The 19,590-nt window shown below is 38.4% G+C and overlaps 1 protein-coding gene across 6 annotated transcripts in view; it reads right to left on the minus strand.

The window, feature by feature from the left end:
* LOC124300629 (uncharacterized) overlaps positions 1-19,590 on the minus strand; it is a 134,237-nt gene that overhangs the window by 73,801 nt on the left and 40,846 nt on the right. The window contains exon 1 of one of the 6 annotated variants that reach the window (XM_046754930.1): positions 2,136-2,202. The exons of 4 other annotated variants lie outside the window; for them this stretch is intronic. In XM_046754930.1, coding sequence (XP_046610886.1) covers positions 2,136-2,175 — 40 coding nt within the window. In that variant the 5' untranslated portion in view covers positions 2,176-2,202. Of the gene's footprint in view, positions 1-2,135; positions 2,203-19,590 lie in introns of those variants that run through there. One more of the 6 variants, XM_046754933.1, reaches the window with a different exon arrangement.

Genomic DNA, 19,590 nt, shown 5'->3' on the forward strand with positions numbered 1-19,590 from the left:
TCTGTGCACCAGCTGGTTTAGACCTGAAAATCATTATAGAACGACGAAAAGCGTTCGAGCGCATCGCGTTCCGGCAAAATGCGAAATTATCTTTCAATCTTTCAACGTATTCTAAAACGTAGCTATTAACCGACCGGTTCACTTTGTCGACTAAAAATCACGTTATGCAACTGGACGTTGGAGAATAAACTAGATACGGCCGGTTGTTTATTTATGCGCTGGAAAATATCAGTGTAGTAGATGAACCTGGGTTAAATAAGGACGTGAATAATCGACAGTGAGAAAAAATATCGTCAAATAGCGCCAGGCGCCTTGGAGACTCGACTTATACACAGATTCGTTGTTCGGAATTTGGTTTACGGCCAAGTCTGCGTCGTCTCGCCGTTTCATCTCAGGCACGTGACTTGAAAAGGTGAAGATACGTCACTGCGTTACACGCAACGTTTACTCCGTCAGCCGCGTTGCGTTACGGTTAATTTTGTATAAAAAACAACTAAGTCCGTAGCACTTCGTCTGCCATGCCCGCTCACATATTTGCAATTTTTTCAAACATCGCGGATATTAAGTGTCGATGTATAAAACTTTTGTTTCGTCATACGAAACATAGCCACCGAAGGATATGAGGATATCTCAGTTTGGAAATTCCCGAAAGTAGCCTTTTTTCGAAATTTCAACGTCGATGAGGTAGCGGTATAAAAAATTTTCAGCCCAGCCCAGCCCTTTTGCGTCAGCTATTTACTAGAGAAAAAGTTCAAGAATTTCGAAGAAGAGCGAAATCTAATAAAAGACCCTCTTCTGAACCGCCCTAATATGCAATATACAAAGTATGTATCAATCAGCCGATAAAATTGTATAAAACAAAACGTTATCACCTGAAATCACACGTAATTTGATTACAAATATACTCACAATCACTTTGAATACGGAACAACAAATATATAATAACAATAGTAATAATAATAAAAATAATTCTCGAAACGTTATTCCGCGAATCTCAATCGCCTTAGGGTATTTTTATATTTCAATTTATTGTCAGCCATTGCTGCTGCAGGCTAGCTTTGATCACTATTTAGAGACACCGAAGCTGCTCTCGCTTCGTCTACTAAATACGGCTGCAGTGATCACCGCTCATCCGTGAGCTTTTCACTCTCAGCTTTTCACCGAAGGCGTTGAAGCCAAGTTTTTTTTCCCACTAAATTTTCCTTAAGATTGATAAGCTGCGGTTTGCGAAATTCGAAATCTTTGAAGCATCATTTTTTATTTTCAAATGCCAAATCTTTCATACGTAAAAACTAAAGCAGAAAAAACATTTTGTGTTGTCATCAATTATACTGCTAAATTCAACTTGACGCATTGAATGCACGTTTTTTTTGGAATATAAATTTGGCGATGGACAAAAAGAAAGGCGAGTTATTCAACTACTGATAAAATTTAGTAAATTCATACGATGGACAAGTAACGTGGCGCCATCTCTACCAGACTTTGAGGACGGTAAAATTGGATCTAGACTATACCTACCTTTGGGAAATAGGCATAACTCGGCTGAACGAAAATGAAATTTATTTTTCTACCACTTTCCAATTACTATGTCATTTATTGGCGTAAATGGCACCTGCGCTTTTTGAGATTCTCATTCGGAATTAAATGAAATCTATAGTGTACGCACGAATTAGTGAACATGATTGAAAGAAATTCGACTTGCAACTTGGATATTGCTGCATGAAATTGTGTGTGCAGTGTCTCCTTCAATCCGCTTCATTATCGTTTAATGACATTATGCCAGTCGCATTTTATACTGTCGTAAAAATTTTAACTTCAAGTAAGTGTACCATTTATTGACCATGTCCCAAATTATTGACCTTTTGTGGTTTTATCTGTTTCATCCTTAGTTCTAAAATTACCAAAAAAATTAATCTGTATTGTCTAACTGTCTAGCAATTGGTTTTTCGTCGTCAAATAATTCACTATTTGCGATGTAATTTATAATTTTGGAAAATAAAAGGGTGAATAATTGTGACTAAACATGTTGATAGGTGGTATACTCTTGACTTAACAATGACACGTCACAGACGGATATAACCCCAATGCCAATTACCATCAATTTCAGAAGGTCTAATAATTTACCATGAACTTACGTGCGATTGCTTTTACAGACCGTGCTCCCATTTTAGGCATTCAAATCTACCCTCGCGCTCTTGAAAATTTATTAACTGATGATTCCTTACCTGAAACAAAAATGACGAAAAAAAACTCATGAGTACAAAGCGATGGAAAAGAAATCGGTATATCTTCAATGTAGGCAAATAGTTTTGGCGTGAAAAAAGTGTGTTGTTAAACATTCTATTGAACGGTGAATTCTTATCGGATTGGCATAAGACGTACAGAAATTTTTGTCTATGAATTGCCCATGGACTTCTTTAATTGTACAGTTCAAGGCCGCAATTTAGTGTCGATCCGATACGTCGTCGAAACAAAATTTACCTGTACGCATAGGTATGTAGTTGCATAACTACCTACAAGGTCGCGGTGGCTTCCAGAGTCGCAAGCAGTTTTTATTACAGATCTTATTCACTCTTTCGGGCTCAATTAATATATGGGGGGAAACTTTTGCACCAGATTTATAAGAGAAAAACAGCGTGGAAAAAAACTACTATAAAATAGAACAATAAACACAATGCAAAACATCTGCTCGATAGTTTCGTGGCGAAATATCGCCCGTACTTCCGAACCCACGAAATTGCTCGATCCCTTTCAAATTTCACGTAAAACACGACCATTGTTGAGTGGAATTCTTTGTGTCCAGACAGGCGCGCTGTCAATTGAGGGATAAAGCTCACCTTGCATTCCTGTCACACATGACGCAATTACAAATATCCATTCTTGTACAATTTTTTACCGCGCATCAAAATCGAACGAATTAAAAATATGACAGAACCGTCCTTACGTACGTTTTTTACTTGAAATTATCACAAACCAGTAGACAAACGACGATGTCAGAGTCGAGCTATCGAACAAGTTTCACAGTTTATCATATCATTGTAAAAGATGGATTAGCAAACAAATAAATGGTTCTCCTCCGATTTGGAGAGAACAAAAGATCGGAATGAAATTGCGTCACTTAACGTCCTGAGGTTTTTGCTCTCACACATGTAGGCGGATTTGCACAAACACGTACGATACGAGCAAGATCCAGAACCTGGTACAACGTGTTAGCGAGCTTGAGGTATTGAGGTTGTCAGTGTCAGAAGATACGGATCTCCATAAAGATGATATAGATAGATACGGCGATAGCGAAGAGATACGACTTCGCCGACTGAGGCCGCGTATTCTTAACGACACTGCATATACAACGGCTAATTTCCCGTATCAGATTAAGGTGTGTAATCGGAGATATGGGAGTGTCGATAATTCGCAATTCGCCGCGTATAACCGAACACGCGTTAAAGATGAGCAGCAAACTTCTCGCTTCAAAGTCGACCGAGTTATTATTATGCAAGCACTCATCGTCTCGCGAAGGCGTGTAAAGTTATCTTTCCTTATTGACGTTTCTCGCCCACGTGCAGCCCATTAAATTTCTCAAGCGGTGGACTTACTTTTATTTACACCGCGAGGTACCTTCAATGCATCTCATCCAGCTTCTTTCCATAAATTCTCATGACCGTCTCACGCGGTAACGTGATTCGAGACCGAAGTTGTTACAAATCGTTACTCACTTCGGCTTTATATACCGTGCAGAACCGAACGTGACGTTGATTGAAAATTATTTGACAGGTGCATGTTTCGCGTATAATCCATATTATACGCGATGTTTTTGATAGGCAGAAGTAATTATTATGGGTTGGGTGTAATCAGCGCGACGAGACTCAACCCTGGCACGGAATCCTCGAGTAAATCTATTCGCCACACCTCGTGATTCAACAGCTAATATTTCGGGCAGGAAAACGTGAATCGAATTTTATTGCAAGCATGCTGAGGCGTCACTACAACGTACAACGTAGTAGCTTCGATATTGCCCTGATTCTGGTATGCACCTACCGCCATTAAAATAACTAGAATAACGCGATAATCGAACAATTTCAAACATCAAATGGTGAAATATGCCATATCTTGGATCAACTTTACGTATCCGCCGATACACCTTTCAATGAAAATCATGTCATGTTTTCTACCTTTTCAATACAATTTACCAAAAAAGGTTGCGAGCCGACGAAGAGAAATCAATTGAACGTTAAGTGCGTATACAGTATGTGTATAATAAATTGATTACCGCAAGAGATCTGTGCCATGCGTGAGAGTTGATGATACAGTTTTGGAAAGTGAAACACAGCTCAGCGTTTGTCGCAACACGTTTCAATTCGTACGGCATAAATCTCCTGGAGCGATAAACGGCGCGGCGAGTAAACCGAATGGCCAGCCACATGGTTCAAGATAGATAGGTATACAATTACTTCTACAACGTATATGATGATAATTAGATGCCGAATTTCGATTAGCCGTATGTCAACGGACAGTTGACAGCATCTCCTTCATCGTGGAAGCAATAAATAACCCGGCGATGGTTATCTCGAGATTGCGACCCTTTTGCCGACTTGCCAATGTGACGACGTTTCAAAACATTTTTCACACTGTTCGTTTTGTTGGCTCGTAGTTACGTGGCGTCGCAGCAATAATGCATCAACACTTTCAACGAGGTAGAAGTTTAGTAACGTTATCGTAACGAAACATTGGGGAAAAAAATCACTATTTTCTAAATTTTACAATGATTCGGAAGGAACCAAGATTTGGAAATACGAGTGTGATATGTTCCAAAATCGCGAAACAACGGTTTCTCCTCAGCATGAATCGTTACGATAACGTTACTAACTTCAGTATGATCATCTTCACAGACACTATTCGGCCTATGTTTAAAGTATACGTGCAACCGATGATCAAAGCTTGTCAAGGCTGTAACTCCAAGAGCTTTTCTGTACCAATCTGTGAAAAAAAAGCTCACCGCAGGAGGGTAAAGCTATTTAAAATCGTAGAATTATCGATTGAACCAATGTACGACAAGTTATCTATCGTTTCATCAATTTGCTGGTATCGGTCTTCCTCAATAACGTAAAAACGAATTGACTTCCTATTTCCGCTCGGTGTATAACGCGTTATAAATGTCAAATAGCTGTTCGTTGTTAAGATATTCATATTCATGTAATGTTCTGACGCACCTCTGTTGAATGAATAATTATCTGGGAAATCCCGCGGTAATGAAAGGTCATCACAACAAGTTCTGGATGCCGTGAAATTTGTTCATTTTTTTCTTACGAATTATTTTGACCGAGATTAATCGCAGAGAAAATGCCGTTTATTATACGCTGTGCCTCGTTGAGGTCTTGATCGGAACTCAAGATGGGTAGAGCCGTATTTGCGCATCGCAGATGGCCGTGCTAGTCTGCCTGTTGAATAACTAACTAACTAACTAACCATAGTACCTGAAACTAAACGTATTCATAATCGTCTTCTTCAGGCAATGACACCGCGCAAAGTTCAGAATGAAGACTTCGAGGCTGGCGAGAAAAAAAAAAAAAAGAGAAGAGAATCCCCGTCACCATGAGTATACAGGCACATTTTTGCCGTTTCGTATAGACGATGACCACTTGCGAATTGCTCACGGTGTGAAGTCTTAAATCTTACATCGGTGTATATTTATTCAGCAATTAGAATTTTAATACAGGAATATATTTAGTTATTAGAATTTCACTATCCCTCGTCGGTTAAATTTATAAATCTGGTCAAAACAACACGTGATTATATACCAGTAAGTGATATGAATATGCGAACGCCTGGAGTGACTGTATGCATAAAATTGAGGTATACAGATAAGGTTTAAACGCGCTTATATGCCTCTCTCGAATAATGTCGAGACAAATATTATTTCACGACTTACGATGGGAATAACCGTAATCCAAGGTTCAAAAGGTCGAGAAAAGCAAATACGTATAGGTATGCAGCCTAGGAACCAACCTCATCGTTATCCTTATATTGATTCACGACATATCCAAACACCCGCGTGTACTAGCTTTAGAATTCACGATGGATTTACCCTCGCCGATCGCTATTGTCTTAAAAGGTATACCTACCTATTAGCTAGAAGCGTTATTCCTTCACATTAGCACGGAATGTAGATGTACAAATCCGATTGCCGCTGCTAACATGTATTATAAATTTGCACTCCGGAGGATCGGGGACTGACGATGACGCGATTCAATTTATAAAAATGTGTAAGAATAAGTTTCTGTAAAGGACCCAACTTATTTCAATTATCTGTGAAGTTAGATTGAATTTCACATCATCATGATTCTGCTTGGTACAGCTCCAGGTTCAATGATCGATACGCGCTCAATATGTGATTCTCAGTGTTGACCAGACCCGGCAGCCTCCTATTTGAATTCATAAAGATGAATGCCAAGGGTAAAATAACCGCATAGACTGCACGTTCATCCCGCGATCTATAGGGTATCATCAAATCGCTTTCGACCATAAACTGATAATCCGAGTAATGGTCAGCTAACGGGTATTCGCTCTAGTTAATGGGTCGTTTCATTAAGCCACTTAAGGATCCGTCGACTTACATGAGTTGGCGGCGCGTTGTCTGATCCAGTTTTGATACCGAGACTGCTTTGAGTTCACGTGTACGTTGATGCGAATTGGCGATAAAATGAATTGTAATGGTAAAACTGACGGCGACGGTAAACACTAAGAAAAGCTGATCAAGAACGAGCTAAACAAATATCGTGTTCTTCTGAAAATTATTCGTGATTCGTGACAGATTCGTGATTATATCCAGTTTCGATGCGTAGGACAGACGTAACGCGTTGTAATAATCAAACGAACCCTGGAACTGCAAAAGTCCCTCCATTCATCATAAATTCCGCACACGGTCGGTTGTTCCTTGGTTCTATTACTTATCTCCATTATCAACATTAATTGAACTGCAAGCCTTATGGCAAAACTCACGAATCGTGCTTCACCGACCTCTCGGTGTAAATGAAGCGGTATGAAAACTAGTCACGTACGAATATCGTTAACATTGTTAGTCACCCGGGGGTCTAGAGAGGTCGTTAAATCAATCAATCATTTGTTACGAGCTTATAACACAAATTCGTATTTCTCTAACGGTTATAAGACTTATAAGTTTATACGTACTATCGATTACTTACGTTATTTTATCGATATGTCACGCCGGTGGAGTTACACGTTAACAATGTCGATTCGCAGGGCGATTGATCCATAAAGTGGCCAGATCCGAACTGTCACCGCATAGTTTGAAAGTCGGATCTGATCAAGCAGGTGATAAATCGACTTTGCACGAATGGAAATGGTGCGATTATCAATCAGTTCCGCAAATGACAATGGCAATGGCTCTGAAGGGAATTTCGGCAACGCCTAACCTTCGTCGATTCGTGTCCTCGTATGCTGTGTCAAGAGGCGGAGAATTCCGCAGCTGCAGATATGTATAAGTGAATGCAGCGTGTGTGATTGGGGGATGGAGGAAGATGAATATCGTGCTTATTATATACAGCAGACGGACATTGCTGTGAGTTTATTTTTATCATTAGCCGCGTTCTTCCTGCGCATACTAATCCTTGACGTTATTACAGCGAGATAATTTTGACCATTTCTTGCGTACCCTTTCAATCTCACTGATACGAATCGAAAATTCGTAAAAATCGTTCGATTCTTGACTACATAGACTCAGAAAAGCGAGTAAGTATTCTGTGGCACATTATATATTGCGCAGCACCGCATGTGGCTCTGGGGTTTAGATTTTCCTACTGCACTGACTCACTAGAACATCATTCTAATCTGCAGTTCATTTATTTAAAATGAGTAAGTTGTTATTGCCCACACAGCTCACGATTAGGTTCAAGAACATTCAAATCAGTCAGAATGATAACATTTGCAGTTGAAACGACATTGTATTTTCGGTTAACATTGATAGCATTACAAACACACAATTTTTACTGTTCCATTTTGTATAGATTATATATGAGACATTCCACCTCAAACAGACCTACGTCTGACCCTCACTATCAGCATTATTTTTTTTGGTTAAGTATGGCGTGGAGTGTTTAAAAAAACATGATTCGCCGAGTTTTAGATCTTTAGATCACAGGTTTGATTTTTAATGAAGGATTATGAAGGATTATATCTATTGCAACTAACAATGTATATAAACAATCAAGGGAAAGTTTACCTTGTATAAAAAGAGAATAAACTCTAGTCAGGTATCATAAAATTCAAACAGGAGGGAGATAGTTCTTTGGATTAGGTGACCGAAGACCATTGACAGCTGCTCCAATCGATAAACAATGTAGATATGTAAGATTTTAACACTTAATAAATAAATTAACAGTGAGATATTCCGTGAAGCACAAGTCATAAAGTTAAAAAAGTTAAAAAAGTTAAAAAGACGCCGACCACTATAGTATTGGCATCCTCGTCTCCCAGTTCTCCGTATCAAAAACAATTCAGTCGACCGTTGAACGCAACTAGCAAACAACGACTCCTGGGAAAATCACCAGTATCCCTGAGCGAAGGCAAACAGGGATAGCATGAAGTAGGAACAATAGCAGAGTGGGAAACTCAAATTATGTACCACTTATTGTTAGAGCTAGACAAAGTGTCACATGTGGTCAGTAATAAGGGGTTTGTAGACATTACTCAGGTGTTCGACATCTTGTCTAAGGTTAACAGAATTTTGAATGTCCTACAATGTTGCACATTTCTAATAATAGGCGTTTGTAGTAATTAGGTTCTTCACAGAGGATGTTTACATTATCGTAATTAAAAGAATGATCATTGTTGATTTTTAATGCTCTCAAAAACAGGAAAACCCGATCGATGGGCTTAAAATTTTTCTCCCTTTTGCGCTTTTGGTTTAGAAGCTACAGGTGAAACAAGTAATTGAAGAGTGAGACAAATATGATTAAACATAAATTTGTATTTTTGTAAGTGTAAATTTAATTCGATTTTTTCGCCGTTCAATTACTTCTTTCGCCTGTAACTTTTAAATCAAAGCTTGCCCGCTTCGATTTTGGTATGAAAATTTTTGTTTTTTAACAATGAATTCATAAGAAAAAGTTCTGAATTCAATAGATTGGGTCTATTCATTCGAAAATTGGATTTTCGTGTTTTTGGGAGCAGTAAAAACCAAACCCGTGGTGAAAAAAATCGTAAACTCGTCAAAAGATGATTTTTCTTCGCTCTACGCCATACTTAAAAATTAAAAAAATTGTCAGTGGTGAGGTTCGGACGTAGGTTGGTTTGGGACGAAATACCCCATGTATAACATACATACGGTCGGTTGACTGTTAATTAGAATTTCATCATACTTGTGGATAAACATAAATCTCATCCTGATCGTGATTAACGCAATAAATGACGCAGATTTATTTAATGAATCAGTTTCTTTATCACGTGACATGGACACAGACGGCGGCCTGGAAAGCTTAGAGATTCGTGATATACATATCGCAATACTGTCTAGTCCCGCGCTGCAGGCGTGCAATATCACATGATTCGGTTATGTAGCAGAGGACCACGTGCGGCGTTCGAGTCACGTGAAATAAATTATTGCTAAACATTCGACGAGGAGGGATATGGATGGTGTCACCAAAGTTGGCTGACTAACGAGGGGGTCAACGTGCTCGACTACTGATCCCACTTGAGTTGCGTGGGTGGAGTAAAAATGTAATTCTCGCTGTATACGCGAGCCTTTTTCTTTCTTTCTCATTGATTTTTAAAGTAATTATTTTTCAATATCCCTTCCGACAGTCATTTTAATCCATTGATAATTAATCAGCAACTCGAGACGGTTGTATCTTGACGATCGAAAAATGACAATTCTTCAGGTGGAATGAATCTGTTTTTTTTTTTTTTTCTCTCTACAACAATCGAGTCAATAATAAATTAGTAACAAGAGAATATTATCATAAGATACACAAATAAAATTTATCTACCGATTAAACCGGACGCGACGGAAATTTTTTATTCAGTGAAACAAGTTTCTGTTTTTGAAGTGCGGTAATAAAATTTTTTGTTTTATTCGTCCGAAATTTGTCGAGTTTTGCGTCTCGGTGAGATCGAAAGATAAGTTGACATTAGTATTGCAAATGTTGAGACAATTTTTACACTGGAAGTAAGAGAAAAATATTTCTTCGCAAAACAAATGAACGGATATATAATCAAGGTATTTTGATCCTTGGCAGGGATTGTCTATTCAAAGCACTGCTCTGTCGTCTTTTCAATTCATAAAAGAAGCACGTGAAGGTTCCATCATAAATTATTACATACGTCACATGTTACTGGAAAGAATTTGGAGGCTAGCAACCTAAAAGCTAGAATAAGTCAACATAGGTTTCTGGTAATATACAAGGGAACTCAAAAAAATCGTAAGGGGTGACATTTGGTAACTTCCGGTCCTTCAAAGGAGGTGCGAGCGTTTGATAATCATTTACGTTGAACAAGTCCGCAAAAATAGAAAAAAAAAAATGTTTGCTCTTCGTTTCTTCTGTACAACTATGTATATATCACGGAGAATCCCTGGAAGTGAATAAGAAATTGAATCGAGATTCGGTAAATACGAAAGTTGATACGCAATAACAAGTGATATTTTTTGTCTGTCGAAAGAATAAATTATTTTCCAAGAAACGATTATAAAACCCGATTGATTCTGAATTATTCCGCACTTTCTGAAGGCTGACATTATACCTAATATATGTAACGCTCCTCTTCTCAATAGGATCTGTTTACGTATGATTATTAAAAAATACGACGCACTAGATGTACTATAGTTATTATCTCCGTGTACAATTATTGACATAATATTGGATTTTCAACTGGCAATAATTGTTGAAACTCCATAAATTGTTATTTGACAAATAATTGTTTACGACATAGCTTACAGATCAGAATCAGGTAGCGTATAACATGTGTGCCAGAACCACACTTGACTCGTGACGATGGTATGCTGACAAACCAGTTTTATTTCAGTAGAAGCAAACTGTTGATACACGTTACATAAAATGCCTTCGTTTCCAACGAATGTTTTCTGCCGCTTCGCAACGCAATGGGCACAATAGCGTGCTGGTCGGGGTTTCTGTATGAATGCTTGTGGTACACATATACACTTACAGAATTTAGAACGAAGTTGAGTGTCTACCTCAAAGGCAAAGGTTTTCGTTTCTTCTTTTTTCACGAAACTTCTTGGGATTGTTTCAAGGTCCAACCGTGACGACTCGGTTTTACGATTTTCATAACGATCAGGTTTTTTTGATTCTTCACCATCAAGGAAGTTGATAAACATCACACCGCGATAAAAGTTCATGCACGCACCTAGTTTTCTTTGAAAATTTTTTTTTCTACATTCGCACCTACGAGTAATATTGGTATATGTTCATAGATTACGACAAAGTGATCGAAACCGTGTGCAGTACGAAATATAGTGAAATTTTCAGAATCAGTGCTTAAGGTATTTACTGCCGATGCAAATGTCTCGTAGTTTCGTCGCCATCTCCGAAAACTCACCATATTCATCGTTTGGAAGCTCAATTAATTTCTCTCGTGCCGTTTCTAACGAATTGAAAGAATAAAAAATTACGTTTCCGCAATCGAAAAATGGAAACAATGTGCGTTTTCTGCAGATGAGAGTTACATTTGAATCGATAAAACAGCTGTCACAAATACAACTCCTGAAAAGAGAAAAATCCCTCTAAAACGTGGGAAATTAGGACTAGCACGAAAAAGAAAGAGAATTATAAAAATTATGGCGCGAGATACCTGCGAAGGATGGTGCGATTTACTGCGGTATTTGCAACAAGACTTCGTTGAAATTTATTACCAGCCGCTGCAGCCATCGCCAATGCGAGGGGAGAGTAAGAGGCAGAAAGAGAAAGAGAGAAGGAGAGGAAGAGAGAGTACGAGGGTCAGTGGACTTGGTCCAGAGCATCCGAGGCACGCACTGTGCAGAAGAGAAAATTGGGATTCAGGGTTTCGGCTCATTGCCAACGGATCGATCCTCGCGAAGACTAATTCGCAAGGTATAACGAGGCGAATTAAACGGAATTTGATTTGGGCGAGTTCGAATAGAGTCCATAATGCGTCAATGTAACTGCATTGACGATCGAAAGAATTGCACTCCATGAATCAAACCGGAGGTGCCCTTGTTTGTTGCGATTTTATGAGGTTATCGGGTTGGATTTGCCGGCACGAAGTGTCGATACTCGGACCTCGTCCCAATACGAGAATTCCTTAGGCGAAGTGGTATAAGCATCGATCACGCGGCGGATTCGCGTTAAACTGTTAACTGAACTTTACACGACAGACGCAAGAACTTTGCTGATTGGCCTTTTCAAGGTAAGCCATAGGTGGCTAGATACGAGAAGTTTAAACTGGAAAAGAAGTATACGGAGAATTCCACGCAAGCCCAACCAACGTCTTTTTTTTTTTTGCATTTGGCCCAACTCTGAAACAGTACCCAAAATTTTTGGAGATTTCTTAAGTCTAGTAGTTAATTATTTATAAAAATTCTCACAGGCTGTATTTTTTTTCAAACATCCCAAGACGACACGGAAAAAAATGTAACGTAGATTTTACACATGATCTGGTGAATATATGGACAGCACATTTTTGAATTCAAATCTACATCAATTTTGGTAGACCTACCCAATTGTAAGCATATTGTTACTCTTACTATTGGTTTTGTAACTCTTATTATGGGATTTGTAAATCTTGGCACAATTGCTCTACATTGATCTCCAAAAAAGTGATGTCCATATATGTATCTCAAGAGATGTAAAATCTATAATATTTTTCTTTCCCTTGATGGGGCGATTGTTTTTTTTTATGGCACATTAAATTTTTTTGATTAACCAAATCATCGTTTAAATGGTTTGAAAATTTCAATAGAAAATACAATTTCTGAGAAGTTTTCAAGACCTATGAAAAAGGTCCTTTTCAGAATCACATTAAATATTTATAAATGATTGAGCAGTTGAATGAAAAATCTGAAAAAATTCAGGGCACTGTTTCTGAGTTGGGACAATTGCACGAAAAAATGTTGAACAAAATCAGAAATGGTGTGGGTCAGACGTTGGTTGGGTTCGCACGGTATTCCCCATATATAGTCGCGAATTCCCCGCATCACGTTTCGGTCGCTCTAATAGCTGCGCATGGGGAGCGTGCTCCAGTAAAAAATTCGACATAGTTGAGCAATTTGACAAGTGGTGGAGACAGAAAACGAAAAATAACGGTACAAAGAAATGCCGAACTCTCGAGATAATACCGCAGACACGGTAACAGAAGACGGTATAAATTCGGGGTTGCTGTTAAATATTTTAAATCGCTAGGGGGTCTGTATAACATTCTTCTCGTCAACTTTTCAATCCAATAATAACATCGTCATTTCCTCGTAATGACTCGAAAGTACATGTCGTATAATTAAAAAAAAAAAATAAAAATTCATTTCTTGTTCAATGTTGAACTACATAAATCGTAGAATTATATCTAAAATCTGCAAACATAAGTAACAATAATTACAACAAACATTTCATTTCAATTCATTATTATTCCATAGTAGATTCTATCGTTGTAGTTGACGACCTGCCTATGCTCTCGGGATATGAATTGTTTAGACCGATTGTATTTCACTTATTTGGAATTAATGTCGTAAATTAATTCTACGTATGCTCGATGTAAGTATTCAAGACTATTGTATTCTCATTTTACTATTCGTCGCGTCAATGTTGAAAATATTTTCGGTAATGTATTCTGACCGTAAATAAATGCATTACAGTTCTCAGGAGGGCCTCCTTCAACGGACCGGAACGTAAACTGAAACTTGTTGTTTCTACATATATACGGACCCTTGGCACCGAAAAAACTCTTTCTGTATATCCCTGGAGGTCGAGAACCCCTTCACACATTATTCCGTAGCGTAAAATCCTTTCGTATGTGTTCACCATGCGCAACTGTAATGATCAATCGTTCACACTTACCTATAATTATCTACACCAACAACTTCGAAATTTATTAATAAAAATTTTTTCTTGCGGGATACGAGTCAACGTCTCTATACGGTTATATCAAATGACACCATAAATTTTTTTCCTTCGCCCCCCCTTTTTTTTATTTAATTTTTTTCTTTTTTTTGCGACTGAGTAAAAATCCGCGAATGCTTAAACCGCTTACGTTATATGCCTTGGCAAACAAGTTTTCTGTGAAATCAGAGAGGAATAATTTGCAAAACGAAATGTCGATAATTCGTTAAACGAATAGCAGCACGGCTTTCTACTTTGGCTGGATCAGGGATTTCAATATCCGTCTCCTGCACAAGCCGGTACGCATAACCGTCTTCCTTGTTCAACCGACAACTTGAGTCGTGGGTTGATTCAAGCTTGAATAAAATCATGGCAATGGGCGGGAAACGTTATACGCGTAAGGCGATGCACTCCGAAACACCTAATCATTTTTCAAGTATGGATTCCTTTTGTGAGAACGGTCTATTCATACGGCATTCATGCGCAGTACGGTGCCGTCGTTAGTACATGACGTGTTCAACCTACAGAGAAGATCGGCATTTGAATCATGTTATTTTTCGAAATATGCAAATACACTGTACACGTATACCTTATACAAACGGATGACTTCTCGCTGTTTTACATTCAAATTTGACGCGTCTCGTATGCCGTGACAATTCGGTGAGGTGGTTCCCTGACACTTATGGCGGGGGCAAAGCTACAGAACTTGGTGCAAAGCATGAAATTTCTGTTGAATCGCCCAAACAGCCCGTTTCACAAAATCCTCAACACAACAAATTTATACAATGGAAGTGAATAACATATTCGTAAGTCGGTAGATTATCTTGATCGATACATAATTACCGGGAAGAAATTTTCAGATAAAAGAGAAAAAGTTTATCCGTACAGATGTAATTTACTCTTAGATTTCTTGCAGGATATGGAAGTTTATAAAACGAGGAATAAAAATTATACCGCACATTCACGTGTATGTGCAGACTTGTTTACTCAAGATCAATTTATTCACAGCATAATATCCACCTACTTACGGAGAGTGGAATAACATTGTGGAAGAGTGTGATGCATCGGCAACTGTGCTTGTAAAATATTGTGAGAATAAAAATGTGCAATAAGTAAAGAATAAGTCATTAAGCGGTCAATTAAGGATTCAGGGCAACGAGTACATGTGTATGTATGATATTAGCATGCGTTAGCGGCATAATCAAATGAGAGTAATGAATACAAACAACCGCGAATAATACCCCTTCTCTTGTGTCCTGGAAAAGGAGCAAAAGGCCAACGAACGCTATGAAATTTGTATAAAAAATATGAAAAGTATAATGAAAGAAGCTACCTTGCGATTACTGTTTCTCAAGCAAAGTACGTAACGCGCAATAAAGCTAAGAATAGACAGCTACACGGTCGACTATTCTTCTCTTATCGCTCATGCATGAAAACTAGATTAATCCCGTCAAGTGTTCAAATATTTATTCTCATACACGCCCCTTCATTTGAGCCGATTGAAATTCACCTCGGGGCCAGCTTGAATGAAAACAACACTCAGGTAAAACCAAAAGCTGTTCATATATTGTACAAGCAGACGAAAAACTACGAACTTGACTGAAATAGCGTTTTTTACTATCGTAATCAGAAAATTTAGACAGTAGAAAAGGTTGTCTATTAGGACTCATCTTCTCAGAATATAAAAACCGTTACATTTAAAAATCTGGTATCGTTAATTATTCTGAAATTTGATTTCTCTTTTCTTAATTCATTCTTCTCTTCGAAGATCAGACAGCGGATTACTGTGCTGGTGAAAGGGAAGAAATATCAGTGACGCACCAGTTAAAAAGTTGAAAAGTTAAAATTTTTATAAGCAGCGACAGTTGTGATATCACCGCCACTTCAAATACAACAAAACAAACAATGTTGTACATTCAGCTGGGGTGATTCGTTTGTATTGTTAAGTAGGGTGAATCGAAATTCGTTAAAAAAATGTCATCTCTCTGTAATCAAACCATTCGTACCGCTTTGTCTTGACAATTATTGCCGGGACTTAATTTATAAGACCGACATGATTTGTAGTCATGAATATTAGATGCAAAGTTAGATGATCTGATGCCTGACTATTAACGTGTTCTGCAATGTGCAACGGAGTTAAAATCCATGATATTCACAGTCTTCAACGTCATCTCTTGTCGCATATACTGCTTTTTTTATTTTGCGTTGATGCAGGCACGCGCAATTACGCAATTATGCAACTTATAGTTACTTCTCTCTTTCTCACTTCATCGTCACGCCATGCGTGTTTATTTTTCAATCAACTAAATATCTCTGTTGCCGATGAATGGAGAAGGAAGACGAGTTGTAAAATATCTTGTAGAATAAAAATAAATAAAATGGAACTCAAAGATTATCTCTGAATTCGTCAAATTAACATAATTTTTACGAAATACTTCTCGGATTATTGTTTATTTCATAATTTAATCATACAGGAAGATATAAAAAGTGTTAAAATACTAAAATACGTACAATTCATGCAAATATCGAGATTTTTTTATTCTGATCAGACTAATCAACGTCTGGCTCCCGAATCTGATACAAATGTATGTTCACATGACTTGGTTGAGTACGGTAATACCAAAAAGTCGAAAGCAATTGGATCGTTTGGTTTCTCGTCACAAAATTTCCCCTACACGGAAAGATAATGGTTCAGCCAATCTCCGAAACAAGCGTACTAGACTGGATATAGTTCCTCAGTTCCTGTCACGCGTACCATTTTAGCATGATCATAAATTCCATAGAAAAATTACGTATCCTCGTGGCTACCGCATGATAATTTTTGATAGCTATTTATATATATATAAACTTACGTTGGAATAAAAAATAATGTAAGCTACCAATTATTCAATCATTTTGCGGATGTGGGCGTTAAAGTAATAAAAGTAACAGTTGCCAAGAATCTATCGTAGACCCCCTCACAGGAAGCTAAAAGCGCGATGGTGACTGATAATTCACGTTGTTATATACGTATATTGTACACACATGCACATAATACAATGTACCTACTCCTTGTCTGAAACGGCTATTCAACAGCTTGTGGAAAAATTGGTCTGGCGGCACGTTATCGTTGTGCCTGCCTCCCCGATCCTGCATAAAATAATTTATACTGGCTATAAATAAGTTAACACACAAGGTGAATCATGTGACTGGTAATACAAAGAAGAAATTGATTTCTCAACCGTTATCCTTCACTCCAGAACATCACGTCGATCAATTTCACTGAGTGGGGATTTTTCCACTGAATATCCCTGATACCAAAACTGATACCTAAACGTGTTTGACTCCGCGTCAAAGAGAATATAGAGCGGAAAGAACCCGGTCACGTTCGTCAACTTGTACCGTGTTTTCATTTCTACTTTCTTCTTCATTCCTTTCTCCAACCTCTCTTTCTCTCTCTCTCTCTCTCTCTCTATGTCTTTTCCAAGATCAAAAATTTTCTACAAACAATTTCAATATTTAGGACTAAACCCTGAGTGCACTTGATTCATGTTTCCATTTTCTCCGAATATTCGCAAAAAAATTCCAAGGGTATTTTCACAGAAAATTGTTAGCCGATAGAAAAACGTCTGGTATATGGGTATTACATATTTATGACAATCCGTTATAGCAGTGTAAACCGTGCGTTAAAAAGAACCGACTTGTGTATAGATAAATTTCTTCCACGGTTCAACAAGCGTACTGAATCGATCTCGTCGTCCAGTTAAACAGAAGGTCTCTCCCGATCACCGGAATAAGTGTAGTACCAACACAGGTAGATGACAATAAAATTAATTCAGCACCTGGAGGAAAGACCTTGCGTGAAATGGAGCGCGCGTTTACAATATCAACGGAGTTTTAAATGTACAACAAGCCTCCTTCTTGCAGTGTCGGATTTCTGCCCGCGGTGCGATGTTGTATTAAAAGCAGTTTGCAACGGTTGAATGTATCCCTCAGCGAGTACACCTCTACACTTGTTCGGAAAAGTTAAAGTGCCGCAATACAGATAGGAACAAGGGATAAGTGTAGGTACGAGTAATTAGAATGGCTATTTAGTCGATGGCTTAAGGTCGCTGCGGGTAATATGAAAACGAGGGCATAAAGCTCTCACTTACAATGCACGATACGATTTTTACAGGTGTTCGGCGTAGGTATGTTAAGGTACTCGAAGTCAACACGACCGCGTTACAGTGCCTATGACAATTAACGACTTAGTAGACCGTTACGTGTCAATGTCTCTAGCGGACCGGTGGAGTGGGTATTTTTACGAAATTACCTCAAGGTTCCCACCTCGAAACATAATTGATTGTCGCTATATTGTCGAGTATAAGCTAGTACAATATCGGCAAACCTGCGGTCGGACAATCAATCCACTATCCTCGAAGGGATCGACGTCCCAAGTTAATTCTAAGTGACATTTCACTGCAGTTACATAGGTGTAATAAATTTCACCGGCTTAAGTTGGGAAAATATTACGTGTGTTTAATTTCCACTTAAATATTTCTACGAAACAACAATTGACGTTACAAATTTTTTATCATGCGAAAATAACCGAGTTCAAAGAAGAAGCAACGTGGTAAACAGGAAAGATGTCTTCCGCCTCCGGTTGCGCGTGTCTACAATACTGACAGGCGTATTATGGTATAACCTTACACGCTCGAAACGGAAACATTATATGTCTTAGAACACAACTGCGTTACACCATGGCTCGGAAGAATTTTGTCGTAAAAATATTTTATTAGGGGATAATACCAGGCCTTCCGAGTGTGGGTATAAATAAATGATCAGGTGAAAGTAAACATCTTTGGAACGTCGAGTCTCGTAGTTTGTATCTGACGCGGACAAAGTAAAAGTTATTCCGAGTCGTGAGGTCTACGAGACCGCGTATATGTTGCCCGTGGAAGTATTATGGAATTACGTAATTTTTTACTGATTTAACAATGCCGCACCGTGCGTAGGACTCTCGTCGTGTGGTTTTGAAAAAATATCCATGTCATGTTTCAAACCATTCCATACTTGCTGAAAAAGACAGACTCTCAGAAAATTGTCGTGACTATTCACCACCAGGTTTTGTTTCAACGAACGATGAGAACTGCGGAAAACTGCTGTACCATCTGACTGATCGATTGATTTATCTAAAGTTCGATCGGGATAGATCGAAAACTGACGAAATAAGATCTTGAAGACTCAATGACACTTATCCACATTCCTTGATCAGAATTTAGAGAAAGTGAAAATTTGAATTTGCTATAACGTGTGATTGATCGAAACTTCAGACGCTTTTCGCGATTTCCAAAAAATTGAGATCCAACGCTTCGACGACGAGACAAAATAATCAAGACCAAGGTGGCTAACAGCGTAATTCTGAAAATAACACCGTCACTCTCGGAGCGGAGTGGCGTCCTAATAACAAACGACCCGGACTGTATGAGGTCACAATGAAAGGGGAATGAAAAGGGAATGAAAGGAACGCTAACGCGGTTGGAAGCATGAG

Source organism: Neodiprion virginianus, chromosome 3 (assembly GCF_021901495.1).
Source record: "Neodiprion virginianus isolate iyNeoVirg1 chromosome 3, iyNeoVirg1.1, whole genome shotgun sequence".
NCBI classification, from domain to species: Eukaryota; Metazoa; Arthropoda; class Insecta; order Hymenoptera; family Diprionidae; genus Neodiprion; species Neodiprion virginianus.